Source organism: Erpetoichthys calabaricus, chromosome 14 (genome assembly GCF_900747795.2).
Source record: "Erpetoichthys calabaricus chromosome 14, fErpCal1.3, whole genome shotgun sequence".
NCBI lineage: Eukaryota > Metazoa > Chordata > Cladistia > Polypteriformes > Polypteridae > Erpetoichthys > Erpetoichthys calabaricus.
The window spans coordinates 21,074,640-21,094,132 of NC_041407.2; the positions used below are offsets into that span (position 1 = coordinate 21,074,640).

The following is a 19,493-nucleotide window of genomic DNA, read 5'->3' on the forward strand; positions in this document are numbered from 1 at the left end:
GATTTTTTGGTAGACAGTAGAATTCATGGTTCCATCTATCACAGCAAGCCTTCCAGGTCCTGAAGCAGCAAAACAACCCCAGACCAACACACTACCACCACCATATTTTACTGTTGGTATGATGTTCTTTTTCTGAAATGCTGTGTTCCTTTTACGCCAGATGTAACGGGACATTTGCCTTCCAAAAAGTTCAACTTTTGACTCATAAGTCCACAAGGTATTTTCCCAAAAGTCTTGGCAATCATTGAGATGTTTCTTAGCAAAATTGAGACGAGCCCTAATGTTCTTTTTGCTTAACAGTGGTTTGCGTCTTGGAAATCTGCCATGCAGGCCGTTTTTGCCCAGTCTCTTTCTTATGGTGGAGTCGTGAACACTGACCTTAATTGAGGCAAGTGAGGCCTGCAGTTCTTTAGACGTTGTCCTGGGGTCTTTTGTGACCTCTCGGATGAGTCGTCTCTGCGCTCTTGGGGTAATTTTGGTCGGCCGGCCACTCCTGGGAAGGTTCACCACTGTTCCATGTTTTTGCCATTTGTGGATAATGGCTCTCACTGTGGTTCGCTGGAGTCCCAAAGCTTTAGAAATGGCTTTATAACCTTTACCAGACTGATAGATCTCAATTACTTCTGTTCTCATTTGTTCCTGAATTTCTTTGGATCTTGGCATGATGTCTAGCTTTTGAGGTGCTTTTGGTCTACTTCTCTGTGTCAGGCAGCTCCTATTTAAGTGATTTCTTGATTGAAACAGGTGTGGCAGTAATCAGGCCTGGGGGTGGCTACGGAAATTGAACTCAGGTGTGATACACCACAGTTAGGTTATTTTTTAACAAGGGGGCAATTACTTTTTCACACAGGGCCATGTAGGTTTGGATTTTTTCTCTCCCTAAATAATAAAAACCATCATTTACAAACTGCATTTTGTGTTTACTTGTGTTATATTTGACTAATGGTTAAATTTGTTTGATGATCAGAAACATTTTGTGTGACAAACATGCAAAAGAATAAGAAATCAGGAAGGGGGCAAATAGTTTTTCACACCACTGTATGTAGAATTTTGTTGCAGCAGTGCAGTTACCAATTTCTTTCACCACTTTAACGACGTTTAATTTAAAACCAGCTTCATATTTTCTTCTGATTGAATGCTCCATCGTAGATAAGGGATGCTCTTACGATAAAAGTGTATGAGGGTGTGAGACACAAAAAACACAAAACTGTGCAAACGTCACTTCAGAATAGTTTGGGTGTTACCGTGTGGTCATGTAGGCCGTGTGCTCCGTGGTTACTCTCTCAGGTGGGTGTTCGCATATCATAATCTCTTGGACCAATAGCAGGAGTTTTCCGCATTCGACTTATACGACTGACATTATAAAATACCGGAAATTATACGGTAAAGTCAAGCCCTGACTTATCCGCAGGAGAACCTAAACACGAATATATATACGGTATCTTAAATATATAGGTTTGAATAAATCTGAATTATGCTTGAATAGTGACATTCAACGTGACAGCCCTAAAACAAATAAATATACACATATATAAAATATTACATATACACATGTACATATGGTTTGTTTATATAGAACATGAATAAATGAACACAAAAAAGATGACTGTGTGTGTGTGTACGTACAGTCATCCGATTCAATTTGAATCTTTTACTGAAATACGGGTTGGAAAACAACAAATCAGAAATTAATTTCCCGTTATTTTAAATGTGAAAGAAAATAACACTTTCCCAGCCTTTCAGAAAACCCCCCAACAAATTTCCCAAAATCCCACTGAAGTTCTTGTAAACGCTTATATATTCATCAACTCTTGATTTCTTGGTAATACAAAACTGTTGTTAATGACCTCACTAAGAAACTGTAAAGAGGTCATTAATAGGAATGTTTCTGCACTTCAGCCTACATTAGACCGACACGGGGTCTTCAATGCTATTCATGTGGGGTTTGGGTTGGGGGGGGGGTCTAAGGCTTGCGTCCCTGGCGGATCAGCACAGTGAACTTGACTCGCAGCAAAATGTAGTTATGAAATGTATGTTAAAAAGTACACTACCTTTTTCAGTTGCTTTTGAAGCCATTTTTCAAGTTTACACAAATACTGCAAGTGCAAATACTCCTACAAGTACTTGGGGGGGCTACACAGTAATGTCAGGTTAGGCTGGTCTCAGAACACAGAAGAACTGCATCAGAAAGAGCAGAGCAGGCTCTTCTTCATTAGGAGTTTGTGTCCCTTTAATGAGGGCAGTGACATCCTTCACATCTTCTACAACTCTATGATGGTCAGTGTGGTGTTCTGGGCTGGTAACATCACTTTAAGAGAGAGTGTCCCACTGAACCAACAAGGTAATTACAAGGGCGGGTTCATTTATAGGATGAACGCTGGACCCCTGGAGGTAGCAGCAAAGGAGAAGATTAACCTCCTTAGCGTCAGCTGTAAAAAGGTCTAAAAGCATTCATGCAGAGTGATACTTGGGCAACAGTATAGACGCATCTCATGCAAGACCCGAGGATTACTCGGGCTGTGAAAGTGCTAAGAGCGTTCGTGCCAATGGCATAGCCATGCCTTGCCCGAGCGTTACCTGGACAGTGGTGTCAGCATGATGATGACAAAGTGAATTTGTCTTCAGGAAGTGAAAATGAAAACGGTCCATGAAACCAAAAGTGATTCTTGGAATCCAAAAGTGGAGTGTGCTGTTCATACTATTATTATAATTATTATACTTTGTACTTTTATTGTTTTGCATGTTTTACAGTAGAAACACAATATTTAATAAAAATGTCATTTTTCAAGCCAAAAATATGCAATACTTTTAACGTGTTTTTTTAGAGAAAAAAATGCAACGCTAAGGAGGTTAAGACAAAACTGGTGTCATTCTGAACAATGCTGCACATCCTCCCTGTGACACACAAACACTGAGGACTTTCAGACAACAAATTATTCAGCAAAAGTCTGTCAAGAGACGCGACTGGGGAGTCGACAATACGTCTGAATAATGCAGCAGGGGGACTCGGAGCACCAAGCCAGAGCGTTTTTCTTTTGAATTTTCTTTATAGTCATTCCAGTGTGTGTTCAGACCAAGGCGTGTATGTATATATGTATTTATTTATTTACTTACTTATGGATTTATTTATGTAAAGAGCTTCTGCAACAACCTACATTTTCCCCTGGAGACAAAGTCCATTTTTCTTTCTTTTCTATCTACAGTATCTAATATATACACATTGGTAATGACATGCTCATCTAAATTTTATAGTGACTTACATTATCTATCTATCTAATCCTGCCTACTATGCTAAAATGAAAATCCGTCAATCTAGAGAGATTAAAGCATGCAGTCTCTGTATGACTAAGGTCCCCAGGCCCACCTGCTCAGATGGACGTTCATTTTGTTCAGAACAAGAAGTCAGCTCCTCCAGACACTGCATTAACTCGTATGTTTGTTCAGCTGAAAATATCACCTGCAGACAACAGTAAAATCTTTGTGAGGAAACAACATACTGAAGGAAATAAATTTTAATACTGCCACCCCCTAAGTGGAAATTAAAAAAAAAAAGAAGACATTTTTCAAAGGAATTACTGTACATATTTATATTAACACACACAGTCCCACAGCACAAAACTATCCTCTTTACTGTATTTACTAATAAAGCAGTTTTTAATACTGCTTGTTACAATTCAGAACCCTCAACTGCTTGTTTTAGTGTTAAACTGCTGCATTATACTTTATTTGTTGCCAGTTTTCTTAGCCAGCCATCGGTTAAAAGACAATTCTCGGCACCGGTGGCATTCTGCTTTAGGGCGGAGAGGTGGCTCTGAGGCTAAGGATCTGCGCTGGTATCCCGAAGGTTGCCGGTTCAAATCTCCGTCACTGCCAAAAGAGATGCTACTCTCTTAACAAGACCCTTAACCTGTAATTGCTCCAGGGGCGCTGTACAATGGCTGACCCTGCACTCTGACTCCAAGGGGTATGCGAAAAACCTTTGGGATTAATAAAGTATAATAAAGATGCTCTGTGCAAGAGAGGACAGAGCCGGCTGTGCTTCCTTATCAGACAGTTGTGGCGAGCGCCATCTTCTACACGGTGGTGTGCTGGGGAGGCAGCATAAAGAAGAGGGACGCCTCATGCCTGGACAAACTGGTGAGGAAGGCAGGCTCTATTGTAGGCACGGAGCTGGACAGTTCGACATCCGTGGCAGAGCGATGGGCGCTGAGCAGACTCCTGTCAATCATGGAGAATCCACTGCATCCACTGAACAGGATCATCTCCAGACAGAGGAGCAGCTTCAGCGACAGACTGCTGTCACCGTCCTGCTCCACTGACAGACTGAGGAGATCGTTCCTCCGCCACACTATGCGACTCTTCAATTCCACCCAGGGGGGTGGACGTCAAAGTTATTGTCGGTTTTTACCTGCATTTTTATCACTCTTTAATATTGTTTTTTATCAGTATGCTGCTGCTGGAGTATGTGAATTTCCCCTTGGGATTAATAAAGTATCTATCTAATAAAACAAAAATAAATAAAAAAATAATGAGATGCACACGGCAAAGGAACAACCAGCTCTCCAACTAACATGTTTCCACTTGTTTACCTGCATCATGAAGTATCTGTTAATAAAATATTTTGGAATAGATGAGAGAGAAGGGGAAGGATAACAAAGCTTATGGATACCAAGTTCTCCTTGGAAGAATGAAAGCACCAAAGAGCCTTATAATTAAACAGGGAGTTTCAGTATCTGTTAGGCCCGACTTTGAATTGCGAAACTGGATGGCATGAAAACCTACAGCCAGTGCGGACCTCCAGGACTGGAATTGGTCTGAAGCTTAGTTATTTGATACATTCATGGCACTTAGAGGATGTATTGCAGAGAAGCACAGCTGACAATCTTCAACTTTCAAGCATATGTTCAGCACACCCTTAGAACAACAACGGCTTACTTAAGATTGTTAGAAGACTTTGTGAGCCTAGGAGTCCAACGTGCTAAAGTGATATAAAAAAAACATCTCTAACACAGCGGAAAGCTGAATTTTAAAGCAAAATATGAAGACCTATTGCAAAGCTGAATACTGCAAGTAGTACTCATCATAATGACCTTTTTTTGCTCCAACAGAGGAAGTGCGTCAGTTAGGAGAGTCATCCAGAAGCTGCGAGGGGCCAGTCTGGCTGTCATGAGAGACAGCAGCAGTTTTGCAGCCTCTGTGAACCGCTTTTCACCATACAGTCTGTGAAACTCGCAGTACTTTCCTAAACAGAAAATTCAAAGAGTTAGCAACTGAATAAAAAAAAAAAAACTACAGTAATAAAAAATAAATAAACAAACAATCCTATATTGGGACGTGACTGGCGCCAATTTAGAGTACATACCCAGAAATGTGAGTCTGTCACTAAGCAGCATTGACGTTCCTAAGTTGTCAATGAGCTCAAGGTCAGAGAAGGAGCCTCGAGAACAGTAATCCTCCAAGAATCTGGGAGAACATCAGGCATGCGCATCAACATCAAAACAGCCCACCATGTCATTATTGTGTTAAGCAGGACGTCCGTGCTTACGTCTGCACATCTTTTGGAGGTTCACTAACCTGTCAGAGATGAGAGTGGCAAAGCCAGCATCTTTCGCTCGAATGCTCCAAGACAAGGCCGAGCCCAGGCGGTTGTTGTGGAGCGACTTCTTAGCCATGATCTTGCATATGCTGCGTACTAAAAACAAACAAACACAAATAATAAGTAATAAAGCATTATACTAGCATACGTTAATAACAGATTTGTAAAATTATATATGGAATATTATCCTCCAACTCAATTACAATCAAACACTGCTGACTTTGTTTTTATGGCAATTACAGCCAATGGTCAATTTTGATTGGTTTAATTAGGCCTCTGATTTCAGCTCTACGTATGTCTGCCCTGTCATACAACTTAAAAAAAAATGTTAAACAAATATGCATTTATTATAATTATATTTTCAAATTGTATTACAATATTTTTCTCTAGTCTACGTATAACCTCTGTTCTATCTAATGAACACACACAAATGCAAACTAAAATAAATGAGCCGCCCCTCTGTATATAACTTTGCTTTTTGCGTCGGATTATGCAAGGATGGAGGAAACGTTTTACACAGAAGTGAAGTAAAATAAAAATTAAAACAAACCGACTCCTGTACTCAAAGCGGAAAAGTAGAAGTGGCGTATACATGGATGAGACTAGACAAGCAGAAACAAGCCACCTTAATGAAAGCACCTTCAGTAAACCCAAAGGCCTATGAATGTTCGATTCTTAGCTCTTTAATGCGCACTCATTTGTATTTTGAAGATACCACAGTGCTGTATGTGTAATGAATACCAACTTCATCAACTTTTAATGTATGCTTAGTGCTTCTAACCAGAGAACTATCCCATACCCCCAATACTCTGCATAGCGTTATTCCTCTGCGTAACAAGCCATTTTAAGCAACTAAATTTCTGAAAACCAAAGCACCTGCCAAGATGTAAAGTTAGTGGAGTACCTGCTGATAAAACAAACTCATCAAGCGGAGCACTCACAAGTGTTAACCCCTAATTTATGTTACAAACTACAAATGCCACCAAGATGTTAAACGCATACTCCACCCAAACATATCTTTAGATTATATTTACCACATGCGCCTCGCAGTTAGGAGATCCAGGTTCGCTTCCCGGGTCCTCCCTGCATGGAGTTTGCATGTTCTCCCTGTGTCTGCGTGGGTTTCCTCCGGGCGCTCCGGTTTCCTCCCACAGTCCAAAGACATGCAGGTTAGGTGGATTGGCGATTCTAAATTGGCCCTAGTGTGTGTCTTGCGGTGGGTTGGCACCCTGCCCAGGATTGGTTCCCTGCCTTGTGCCCTGTGTTGGCTGGGATTGGCTCCAGCAGACCCCCGTGACCCTGTGTTCAGATTCAGTGGGTTGGAAAATGGATGGATGGATGGATTTACCACATGCAGTTTGTAGTGAAGGTCGAGAAAAAAGTTTAATCTCGTGTTCTCTTGCAGAACAAAGACAAAAAAAACCCAAAAGGTTTTAAATGTAAGACGACACCTTGGGGACCAATCGTGGACATGAGCAGATGATCTTAAAAGTGTTTATGAAATGATATATAATGTTACATAATCAACCTGTCAAGTTGTCCATTCGTATGCTCACAACATCCCAAAACACGTGTATTTTTACAAAAATACTGTACTGTTGAAATAAACCACCCGTGGAAAACGCTTGTGTATGAAAATGGAATGCATCAAAAGTGAGCAAACATTTAATTTGAAGACCTGCCTCCCGTAGTTATTTTTATATTTAGGTCCACAACTCCAGTGCCTCAGGATTATTTAGCAGACTACATGGGCAAATCGACCTTCTAATTGTTGAAACATCTTTGATACGCAGAAGTACGAGGCGTATTCTCTTCCTGAAAATGTTTTCAATTGCTGTTTTGTAAGTTTTAATCTTTAGTTTTAAACATGTCTCACAGTGCAGGCCTTTATCATGCGAAGCACCGTGTTAGCCATTCAGCAAGCTGCTACCAGCTGGACTTCTGACCAATGAGTGATCCATGGTGGGCAGAGGGTGGTGGGTCTGCAATTCAAATGCTTGTTCTCATCTGAGCGCATTCAATTTCCTGAAGTGTTTTTGTAAAGAATATTTTATTAAAAATACGTGTTCGGGACAATGTGAGCATATGACTGGATGTGGATTATGTTTTTATGGACATTTTTGACATTATTTTCTGCTGTCCAGACTCCTATTATATCAAACTTTTTTTATCTCTATTCTGCATGAAAATATGAGATTTTTTTTCCAGCCATCAGTACAAACTACTTGCTGTAAGTTACAAAAAAAAAAAAAACATAGGGTTGGGTATTCCTTTAAAGTACGACATACTATCATAAGATGGTAAAGAATAGATTAACAAGCATTTCTATAATTTAAAATTAGTCTTCTGATTTCATCATTTGTACTGTGAAGAAAAAGCCTCTTCTGCTTCACTGCAGTCGAGCCAGAGCTTTAGAGATGGTTGCTCATGAAGAGCTACACACACACGTCGGTCTACCTTGCTCGGTCATCTGTCTCTGCTCACAAATGCGCAGCACCTTTAGCGCCTTTCTCTCGGTGTCCAGAGACACTCTCTCGATATGCAGCTCCAGGTATGCCTTTCCAAACTCGGGGCAGTAATCAAAGTAGTCAACTGCCAATTGCCACAAGCTGCAAAGTGAAGATGATGACATAAAAAGAAGCATCAGGACAAGTGCATTCAGTTTACACAAAATTGAGTAAATTGCTCATTAAGTATTAAGAATCATGAAATGTTACTTATCTATAAAAGAAATACAAACAAATTCTAGTTTAATAGCCAGTGACCGATTATATATATACACACAGATCCTTTTGCAGAGTGACGTGGGAACATTTATTTTAAAGAAATCCACAACCGTGAACTTACACACGCAACCTAAGTCACACCACACCCATTTAGGCATACCATCACTGGAATGAAGTAGAACTTGAAAAATATGCTCTAAAACTTGCATTCATTTCTGCATAATGATTTAATTATCGTAGATTGTTAGAGGAATGTGTCTGATATAATGAAAAGCAATGACTAGTTACAGTAGATTGTAATCAGCAAAGTTTTAGAAACAGCAGGATTAAATTTATCAACTCACCTGTGATGTGTGAAAAGTCCAGAAGCATATTCTAGAAGCAGAAATTCTCTGAGATTAGACCCAAAGCTGGAACAAAAAAAATGAAATTTAATTATTGTATACTTAAGTACTATTTAGTGACAAGTAACTAAAGGTAACCTCAATATAATGAAGATTGTATCAACGGACTCCACTGACCAAATCAGGACAGACAATAAACAAAGTTCTTTTTTTTATAGATTTCATCTTCCTAGTATCAAAGATTCACAATAATTAATAAGTTATAAAATTCATAAAATAAGACTGGCATTGTCTGTGGGGTTAAGTCTGGGCCATTGAAGGACAGTCAGACTTGTCCCAGAGTCACTCCAGTGTTGTCTTCAGTGAATGCTACGGGTCATTGTCATGGTGTAAGGTGAACCATCACCCCAGTCCGAGGTCACATGCACTCTGGCAGGCTTTCTTCAAGGACCTCTCTATATTTCACTGCATTCATACCTCCATCAGTTCTGACCAGACTCCCTGCATGTTGGTGTGCCCCTATGCCTCACTGTAGGGGATGGTATTAGACAGCTGATAAGCAGTGCTTGGTCTTCAATAAACATAGTACTTGGAGTTCTGCCCAAACAGTTGAATTTTTGTTTCATCAGACCAGAGAACCTTTTTCCTCATGTTCTCAAAGTCCTTTGAATGGCGATTGGCAAACTGTAGGTGGGCTGCCATATGCCTTTTAGTCAAAGGTGGCTTCTTTCTGAATATTGGAGTGCTGTTAAGATGATCATCCTTCAAAGAAGTTCTCCCATCTCATCAGAGGACTTCAGAAGCTCATGGGTTCTTGGTCACCTCCCTGTTACTCAATTTGGCTGTACAGAAAACTTTAGGAAGAATACTGGTGGTTCCAAACTTTATTCCATTTCACAATTATTGTGGCCACAATTTAACTGCAGAGGTCTATACACAGTTCCTTGGCCTTCATGACTTGTTTTTTTTTTGTCCCGGCACACAATGTGAATTGTGGTGCCTTATATTATATATACATACACACACACACACATACAGTTAGGCCCATAAATATTTGGACAGAGACAACTTTTTTCTAATTTTGGTTCTGTACATTACCACAATGAATTTTAAATGAAACAACTCAGATGCAGTTGAAGTGCAGACTTTCAGCTTTAATTCAGTGGGGTGAACAAAACGATTGCATAAAAATGTGAGGCAACTAAAGCATTTTTTGAACACAATGCCTTCATTTCAGGGGCTCAAAAGTAATTGGACAAATTAAATAACTGGAAATAAAATGTTCATTTCAAGAGTTCACAAAGCAAACTAAAAGCTGCACTGTCGGGAAATAAAGCATACAGCATCCACTATGTCTTCACACCACCCAGAGTTCTTCACATTACCAATCAAAGAGAAAGAAAAGTGCCAATAAAGGAAGCATTTCTTACAAAAATTGTCACTTACTTGAGGTTGTGAGACTGTAACAATTTACAGTGATCCAGAAGGTCTGTCAGGTGAGCAACAAACCACCAGTTATTTAGAGCAATGCTGGCAAAAATAAAAAGATTGTGAAAAATGAGGTCAGTGGAAGTGAAACTTCAGATACTGTTTTCACATTATCCAACGTAAATATTCATATAAAAAAAAGAAAAAAGTTAACCAAACTCAATTTACTCTTACAAGAGTAAATTCAGACCTGAGCATCAGTAGGCTTTGCGCCCTAGAAACTAAGTTACCTGAGCTATTCTATAACATTTCAGTAATTTACCACTCTGATGCGGATCTTTTTCATCAAAAAATAGGTAATTAGGATAGCAATTAACGAGATGAATTCATAATTAATTGAAGAATTACAGTATTTGAGGGTTCCTCTAGAGCGCCTCTTTGTCTTGCACAATTTGGCTCAAAAACTAATCGGCACATCATCATCTCATAACAGGCTTAGGTTTCGAGTTTGGTATTTTTCCATTCAGCATTTTTAGCTGTAGACCGTCCTCAAGAAACTGTGACACACACCCATCATCGAGATATCAATGTTTTCAGTGTCAGGGGACTCTACAACATCAAGATCCATCGAAAACACAAGATCAAAATATTTGTCTAATCGAATCTAAACCTCCCCCATGGACAACAGGTTATGGTGGGAGAAGGTGCAAAGCAAAAAGAAAAAACACTGCGTTTAAGGGCCATAGATAGTAATGAACCCTGATACCACCGTGTCTTTCCGCCTACAATAATAAATGCCCAAAAGCAATTTAAAATGGCAAGTAACACTCTGGGTAAAATCTTAACATTCTTATCATATAACAAACGGTTTATAAAACTATCAAGTGTTAAATATAATCAAATCTCATTTTACTTAATATAATGTTTAAACAATAAAAACATTGCAGTGCAGAGACTCAAGAGTAATCAGGGGGAGAAAATGGAGAACAAACATAATTATTGTTTTAAATTCACTGGCAATAAAAGCTGAAATTAATTCATTTTTCAACTGAGCAGATTACACAAACATTTGGTATCACCAATTAAAAGATTGTCCCTGGTTTAGACACATAATGGTCATTTGAAAATATAATTAACCAGCTACATACAATGCCTTGGAAAAGTATTCAATCCACTTGAAAGTGATCAGCATTCTCTAAATTTAAAAATAAATACATCCTGTGCATATATGCCTCCAATACGTACTTCTATTGACAACTTAAGTGTTCTAACAGTTTAAAAGCCAAAAGTAAATTTGTGAAAAGCGCATTTGTAAAAAATAAAATTTTTTAAAAAAAGCTGTCTGCATTGTTAGAAAGATTGTGATTTATGCTGCCTACTCAGAGGAATGCCAATAAAATTTGGGAACTGTAAAGATTCATTTTTTACTTGCCCACCTAGAGACAGACATAAGATGGGAAGGAGGAGAGATTTCACTCAGTTATCGGTCTGATTAAATAAATTTGGCAAGGCTCCCACTTTATTTACCTTACCTTCCTCTGTTGTAGGAGGTTGGTCTCTGGCGTTTAGAATTATATCAAGGTAATTCAAGTAAAGTTGTTTTAAGGAACAGCATACTACAATTTATTGATGAGTATTACAGAGATATAATTGAATAGACTCTACTATATACAGTACTGTGCAAACGTTTTAGGCAGGTGTGAAAAAATGCTGTAAACAAAGAGTACTTTCAGAAATATAAATAAATGATTGTTTATTGTTATCAATTTACAAAATGCAAAGTGAGCGAACAAAAGAAAAATCTAAATCAAATCAATATTTGGTGTTACTACCTTTTGCCTTCAAACCAGCATCAATTCTTAAAGGTCCACTTGCACAAAGTCAGGGATTTTGTAGGATTCTAGTCAGGTGTCTGATCAACCAATTCTACCAAACAGGTGCTAATGATCATCAATGTCACACGTAGGTTGAAACACAGTCATTAACTGAAACAGAAACAGCTGTGTAGGAGGCTTAAAACTGGGTGAGGAACAGCCAAACTCTGCTACCAAGGTGAGGTGGTGGAAGACAGTTTCATGTCATGGCAAGATTGAGCACAGCAACAAGACACAAGGTAGTTCTACTGCATCAGTAAGGTCTCTCCCAGACAAAGATTTCAAAGCAGACTGGGGTTTCAAGATGTGCTGTTCAAGCTTTTTTGAAGAAGCACAAAGAAACGGGCAACGTTGAGGATCGTAGACGCAGTGGTCGGACAAGGCAACTTAGTGCAGCAGATGAAAGACACATCAAGCTTATTACCCTTCGAAATCGGACGATGTCCAGCAGTGCCATCAGCTCAGAACTGGCAGAACCCAGTGGGACCCAGGTACACCCACCTACTGTCCGGAGAAGTCTGGCCAGAAGTGGTCTTCATGGAAGAGTTGCAGTCAAAAAGTCATACCTCTGACGTGGAAACAAGGCCAAGCGACTCAAGTATGCACGAAAACATAGGAACTGGGGTGCAGAAAAATGGCAGCAGGTGCTCTGGACTGATGACTCAAAATTTGAAATATTTGGCTGTAGCAGAAGGCAGTTTGTTCGTCGAAGGGCTGGAGAGCGGTACAATAATGAGTGTCTGCAGGGAACAGTGAAGCATGGTGGAGATTCCCTGAACGTTTGGGGCTGCATTTCTGCAAATGGAGTTGGAGATTTGGTCAGGATTAATGGTGTTCTCAATGCTGAGAAATACAGGCAGATACTTATCCATCATGCAATACCATCAGGGAGGTGTATGATTGGCCCCAAATTTATTCTGCAGCAGGACAACGACCCCAAACATACAGCCAAAGTCATTAAGAACTATCTTCAGCGTAAAGAAGAACAAGAAGTCCTGGAAGTGATGGTATGGCCCCCACAGAGCCCTGATCTCAACATCATCGAGTGCGTCTGGGATTACATGAAGAGACAGAAGGATGTGAGGAAGCCTACATCCACAGAAGATCTGTAGTTAGTTCTCCAAGATGTTTGGAACAACCTACCAGCCGAGTTCCTTCAAAAACTGTGTGCAAGTGTACCTAGAAGAATTGATGCTGTTTTGAAGGCAAAGGGTGGTCACACCAAATATTGATTTGATTTCTCTTTTGTTCACTCACTGCATTTTGTTGATTGATGAAAATAAATGATTAACATTTCCATTTTTGAAAGCATTCTTTGTTCACAGCATTTTTTCACACCTGCCTAAAACTTTTGCACAGTACTCTATGTTAACATACAAGACCAGGCGCCAACAGATTACACAGATATATAACATAGAAAGGCTGGCTGTTTACTTGCTATAGCGTTCTAATTTATTTTGGTCCAGATAGTTTAATGACAGCAAATCTTTAAAGGTGATGTTCGATGTCATGTGGAGTTGTTGCTTGAGGTTCAAGTGGAGGATTCTTCTTGGGTTGAAATTCACTCTCTATGTGATTCTTTGTATTATTCTGTGATGCTGTTCTCTCAACTTGCTTTCTACTGTTGTGATCTTTGCTGTGGCTACTTCATTTTCACAGGAAAAAAGATTTACTCTGTCTGGCACAAGAGTTTAGATGCTGAAATTCCCTTCTTGAATTGATGGCTGTTATTCAGTCTTTAGACTGGCTCACTGGATCTCAGCTTTCTGGTCCACAAAGATTATCGGTTTCGGCTCCACGTAAAATGAGAAAGAACAGCTCATCAGCTCTTAGTTTCAGAGGTTTTCAGTGATTTTTGGAGAATGTGCTCAAGAGTGAACATGGACCCTAGGGAATCCCCAGAGAGTTTTTCTCAGAGTTCTCTTGAGAGAGCCAAGATGTTGCAGAAGGTTTTAAGGGAATGTATAACTTCTCCTGATTGGATTAAAATCACTTCCAGTTATAAGATCATTGTCTTCTTATAGGCGAGTTCTTCTGTCCATCAGAGTTGACCTCATTAATTTACAGCTCTTTGTTCTGGCTTGAGTCCATTTTGCACCTTGTGGTTAAAGGACTTTACACCTTTGTTATATGATGAAGTACAATAAGATCCTGGTACAAGCTGGAGTTTTGTCACATAGTTTGGAATGCAAGGTGGGTTTTTGTGCAGCTGGGTGTCTGCTAAATCTGCTGCCTTATAGGTCTGGTGTGCCATTAAAGTCTAGCACAATCGGCAATGCCCACTTTGTTCTATAACAAAGTACTCAAACTCCACATATCAGGAAGGTATTAATAACCTCAAGTTTTTTGCATAAGTCAGAGCCAGCTTTGCCCGCTGTTCATAAGTGATTTGGTCTCATTCTTCATGGAAGATGTTCTGTTGGTTCGACATCATCTCTGGACCACAACTTTCAAAGAGTGCCACAAATTCTCAATGAAGTCGAGATCAGGACTTTGACTGGGCCTTTAAATTTTGATAAGCCGTTTATATTATGTTTCTTAAATTTTTCACAGTCCAAGATTTTTATCTGCTATCTAGCTCTCATTGTATTGCTGGTAGGTGATCCTTCTCCTAAGACTTAGTTTCTCAGCCAACTGGAAAAGGTTCTCTTCCAGTATTTCTCTGTATCCATGGTTCCATCAATCTTAAGATTTCCAGCCCATCCAGATGCACAGCATTATATTGCCACTACTGATGTTTTATGAGGCATGGGCAGTGTTGGGTCTGCATCTGCACCTTACATAGCACTTTGACTTTTCATCTGTCCACAAAACCTTTCCCCACATTGTGGTTAGATCCCTCCCAGACATTGCATCACAATCTCCATGTACCTTTTTATGGCTAATCCTGAGTAATGGCTTCTTTTCTTGCTACCCTCCCAAACAGGCCCCTGTTCTGACAGCTTTGATATTGTGGTCTTAAGTACATGTACCCCAATTTCAGCAACTGACTTCTGTAGTTTCTTCAAAGTAATGTCCGATTTCTTTATTGTTTCCCTTACCAATCTGTGTCTTGCTTAGTTTTTACTGGACCGCCTTCTTGACATGGTGACTGGGTTTTGCAACTGGATCCTGAGGATAAATCTAGTAGTGCTCATTGTGCCATCTAAACACTTTGATATTTTTGTGCCCTTTTCCTGACTTATGCATTTATCTCCCCTTGTCTCACACTTTTATGGCCTGCTCTTTAATCTTCATTTTCACAGTGGGTGCACAGTCTGGTTAATGACTCCTACAAAGAGTGATTTTTATATCCAGAAAACGTGACCTTTAATCAAATTGCTCACTAGTTGAAACTTATTTAGTTGGGTCCATAGGAGAGACATACGCGTCTCATTTGCGAACACTTTGCCATTTTGAGCTTTTGGAATTTGAAAGGTTTGAATAAGACAAGCAAACCAGACTTTAAGTTCTTAACTTTTAGATACATACTTTTGACATATTTTTCTTTACCTTGGCTTTAAAAATATAACTATTGGAACACTTAGGTTTGCAGTAACAAATAATTTTTGGAGGAAATCCAAAGAACGGTGATGACTTTAAAGGGGACTGAATACTTTTGCAAGTGTACTTGTATTGAGGAAGAGATATTGTGTTGATATAAAGTGAAGGCAACAACACAATAAAATACATCTGCAAAGCAACTGGAAATGATCACCTAAGTAATATAAAAGTACATAATCCAGATAACCAATTTTATAAGATTACCTGCAGTCTTTGATAACCTGCAGAATGTCAAACTTAAAGGCAGCTAGCAGAATGCTGTCCAGGGGCTCTGGCTCAATCCGATTTTTCAAGAACAGAACCATGCACTCCTAAATTTTGGAAAGATTCATTAATTATCATCACTACAACATAGAAGGATATGAAGAAATCTAATTTACAATACTTGACCAATCATATGTCATTTCATGATAAAACTACAATTCTATAAAGTCCCTATGCTAATAGCCAAGTAGCCTAAAAACAACGTATAAAATGTAATCATGTGCAGAGCACAATAATGTACATGTATCCAGATATATTATGTATGCAGCATATGTGGCAAACACGATAAAAAAAAAAAAATCTAAATTATCCATCAGCAAAATCTTGGGAATAATTGCACAGCAGACAAACAAATATCAAGATGTAAAATTTGCTAGCATATTCCTATTCTGTGTGCTGCAAGGTTCTACTCTGCATAATCTGAATCCCTAAATGTGTCATACGCAGTCTAAAGGCAATAGGAAACTGGAAGAAACTCTGATAGGAAGAGATCTAGCAGATCCAAAGTCATAAGCCAATCAGAAGACAAGTTTTTGAGTGTCACCAGATTGTGTGATCACAGGCTTCAAGCACATCTTAACAGTGGTGGAAAAAAGCAAATCTCAGTTTCCACTGTGAAGAGGAGACTGTGCTGCAGGTCTGAAAGGGTAAGAAAGCAATTCCTTAAAGGACAAAATAGGACTTTGGAATACCGGCTGTGAACTACTGCAGACTGGATGTCGGGATACTTGATCAGGTTTTTTAAGACCGATACCAATCACTGACTTTGGACAATTCCAAAAGTGAACTTTTTTACACTAAGCTCCTGCATAACTAGATACATAGTAGCTTTATGTCCTATATTAAAGTGTATTTTTATAATTAAACTATAGACTACTGATGTTGACTATTCATTTTTTATTAGCAAAATGAAATTCTGTAGGATTATTGCTCAGTGACCATAAAATTCAAAGATAAAAAAAATTTCCTTAAAATACGTACTTTAATAAAATATATGCAAAAATATTTATACATAATACATACGGCACAAAAGAAAATAAAATGCTTCTCATAATTGCACACTATCATACTGTTTGATTTTTTTGTACCTATCTGAAACATGGCTAAAAAAGAACTTTGCCATTTCTCTAACAACAATATATATGTATATATCACACAACCAATTGATATTGGCAATTAAAACACAGCTTAAATGTAAATATACATGCTCTTATAGGTATTAATCATTTTAAATCATTAATTGTACTACAGATTTTGCTGTTAAAATACATATTTACTATATAATTTATATATTTACTATATTTATACAGGTGTGTTTTTTCCATCAGTGTATCAGCTAGACATTTGTAATTCTTAAAGTGTAATTATAAAATATGGATTACCATTTTAATTACGTAGTACTTGTTTCTTACGAAAACGTATGCTGTGTGACACACAGCAACAAATAATACAAACAGTACAAATCTTTAAAAAAAGGCCTATTGTTTACTAAGCAGAAATTTCAAATTTGTCTTTATCTTTTCTTTTTCCAATTAAAAGCGTAAGCTTCAGCACTTTAAACAAGCTCACTGTCCAAACTCGAGCAGTGTCCTTTTTAATTTAAAGGACAAAATAAAGGTCTGAATTCCTTCAAGTAGCTTTGCTTGCCGTTTGTCTATTTGCACAGGACAACTTCTCAGATTATTTTTTGGAGCTTATTACTCCAGTTACTCCACTGATAAAATAAGCCTCCACTGACTGTCCTTTGTTTACAAGGACAGGCACAAGCTCAACTACCACATTACCTTGTGTAAAGGACCACTGCAACTAAATTACCGTAAAGCTTAGAAAAGCAGGAGCTTAAAATATTTTTTGTGATCTCTCTTTATACCAATCACCAAGCGTGTCTATTTTTAGTGAAAATCTGCCAATTCCGATCGGTGGCCAATCAATCGGAGCATCCCTAATTGGAAGAAAGTCTTATGGACCGATGAATCAAAATTTGAAATCTTCGGTCCATCACGCAGGCTGTTTGTACACCTTAGAGCTTATGAAAGGTTGGTTCCTTAGTGTGCAACACCAACTGTCAAACATGGAGGAAGTATGATGATCTGGGGTTCTTTTGTAGGAGGCAGAGTTGGTGTCTTGCACAGAGTGACTGGCATTCTCAATCAAAAGGGTTAAAACAGTTTGGCTGTTATATCAGCAAAAGGTGGCTACTTTGATGAATAAAAAATCTGAATAAAATTTTGTACACTTAATGACTACTTGAATTATTTTTTTGCCATTGCTTATTTGTTCTATACCTTGATTTAATGAAACATTAAGACATTGAACTGTGTGCTTTTCCATAAAAACAGGAAAATCCACACCTGCATGCGTAAATCTCTGAGATGTAATGACCTGTTATTTTCTCAGAAAACTACACACTGATATGGAAGAAGTAGCACTGTTGCCTCCCCTAGTGCTGCTACTTTTTGTGGGTGTCCACAGAACATCTCACAGCTTACTGCATATATCCCGTCTTGCTGTACAGTTCATAAAGTGATCTCCATAAATTATGATGGTATGTTTATAGTGTCATTGTTTATACAATAAAACCTATTCAAATATTTACTGACGTTTCCTCATTTGAGCAGCACTTTCAGTTCTCAATGCTCAAACTTACATTGTTATCTTGAAACGTAACAGATGCTAGAAACTTTTGTTTTATTAGAAATGGATTTCCCGAGGTGAGCAGGTATAATATATTATGTGCTTCTTACCATTGCTATCTCCACACACTTGCAAATAAAGAACATCAAACTTCATAAACCTTCCCTAGAAATTACTGCTGAAAAAAATGACCAATGGAAATCTATTTTACCGTGTGCCAATATCAGAAAGGCAGCTGCTGCATGTGTCAAATGTGCGTCGATTCTGCTTTGTGTAGATCATTGCTACAATTACCTTCATCCATATACAGTGGAACCTCGGTTCACGACCATAATTCGTTGCAAAACTCTGGTCGTAAACCGATTTGGTCGTGAACCGAAGCAATTTTCCCCCTTAGGATTGTATGTAAATACAACTAATCCGTTCCAGACCATACGAACTGTATGTAAATATATATATTTAAGTTTTTTAAGCACAAATATAGTTAATTAAACCATAGAATGCACAGCATAATAGTAAACTAAATGTAAAAACATTGAATAACACTGAGAAAACCTTGAACAACAGAGAAAACTAACACTGCAATAGTTCGTGCTATAACGCTACCAACCGCTGGCTAAAAACTTTTTTTTTTTTTTTTAAATGAGTTTTAAGCACAGGGGAAAAAATTAACATTTGAAAAAATCCGTAATTTAATAAACCACCAAGAAGAGTAACATTGTAACAATGCACGCTACGAACTGATCGCTGTAAACAGAAGTGAAAACAAAATCAAGCCCAGTGCATTCTTTAACTGCCTTCCTACCTTATACGTCCAGCTTTCTCTCTCTCGCACTGCCGGTGTGTGTGTGCGTCTCTCTGTCTCATGTGCCTGTGTGTGTGTGTCTCGCTCTCTCTCTCTCTTGATCGCTGCACAGGAAACAAACTGAAAAGGAAACTGGCTTGTTCGTATACCGAGTGTGTGGTCATGAACCAAGGCAAAAGTTTGGCAAACTTTTTGGTTGTAAACCGATTTGTACGTGTACCGAAACGTTCGTGAACCGAGGTTCCACTGTACTGTGAGAAATATTGTAATAAATAGTTG

The 19,493-nt window shown here is 38.6% G+C and overlaps 1 protein-coding gene across 2 annotated transcripts in view; it reads right to left on the minus strand.

Moving 5' to 3' along the window:
• nup85 (nucleoporin 85) overlaps positions 1-19,493 on the minus strand; it is a 40,959-nt gene that overhangs the window by 2,089 nt on the left and 19,377 nt on the right. For both annotated transcript variants that reach the window (XM_028818627.2, XM_028818626.2), the window contains exons 11-18: positions 15,716-15,822; positions 10,113-10,196; positions 8,667-8,732; positions 8,054-8,205; positions 5,575-5,692; positions 5,363-5,463; positions 5,091-5,242; positions 3,365-3,457 (exon numbers count right to left, since the gene is read on the minus strand). In XM_028818627.2, coding sequence (XP_028674460.1) covers positions 3,365-3,457; positions 5,091-5,242; positions 5,363-5,463; positions 5,575-5,692; positions 8,054-8,205; positions 8,667-8,732; positions 10,113-10,196; positions 15,716-15,822 — 873 coding nt within the window. The remainder of the gene's footprint in view (positions 1-3,364; positions 3,458-5,090; positions 5,243-5,362; positions 5,464-5,574; positions 5,693-8,053; positions 8,206-8,666; positions 8,733-10,112; positions 10,197-15,715; positions 15,823-19,493) is intronic.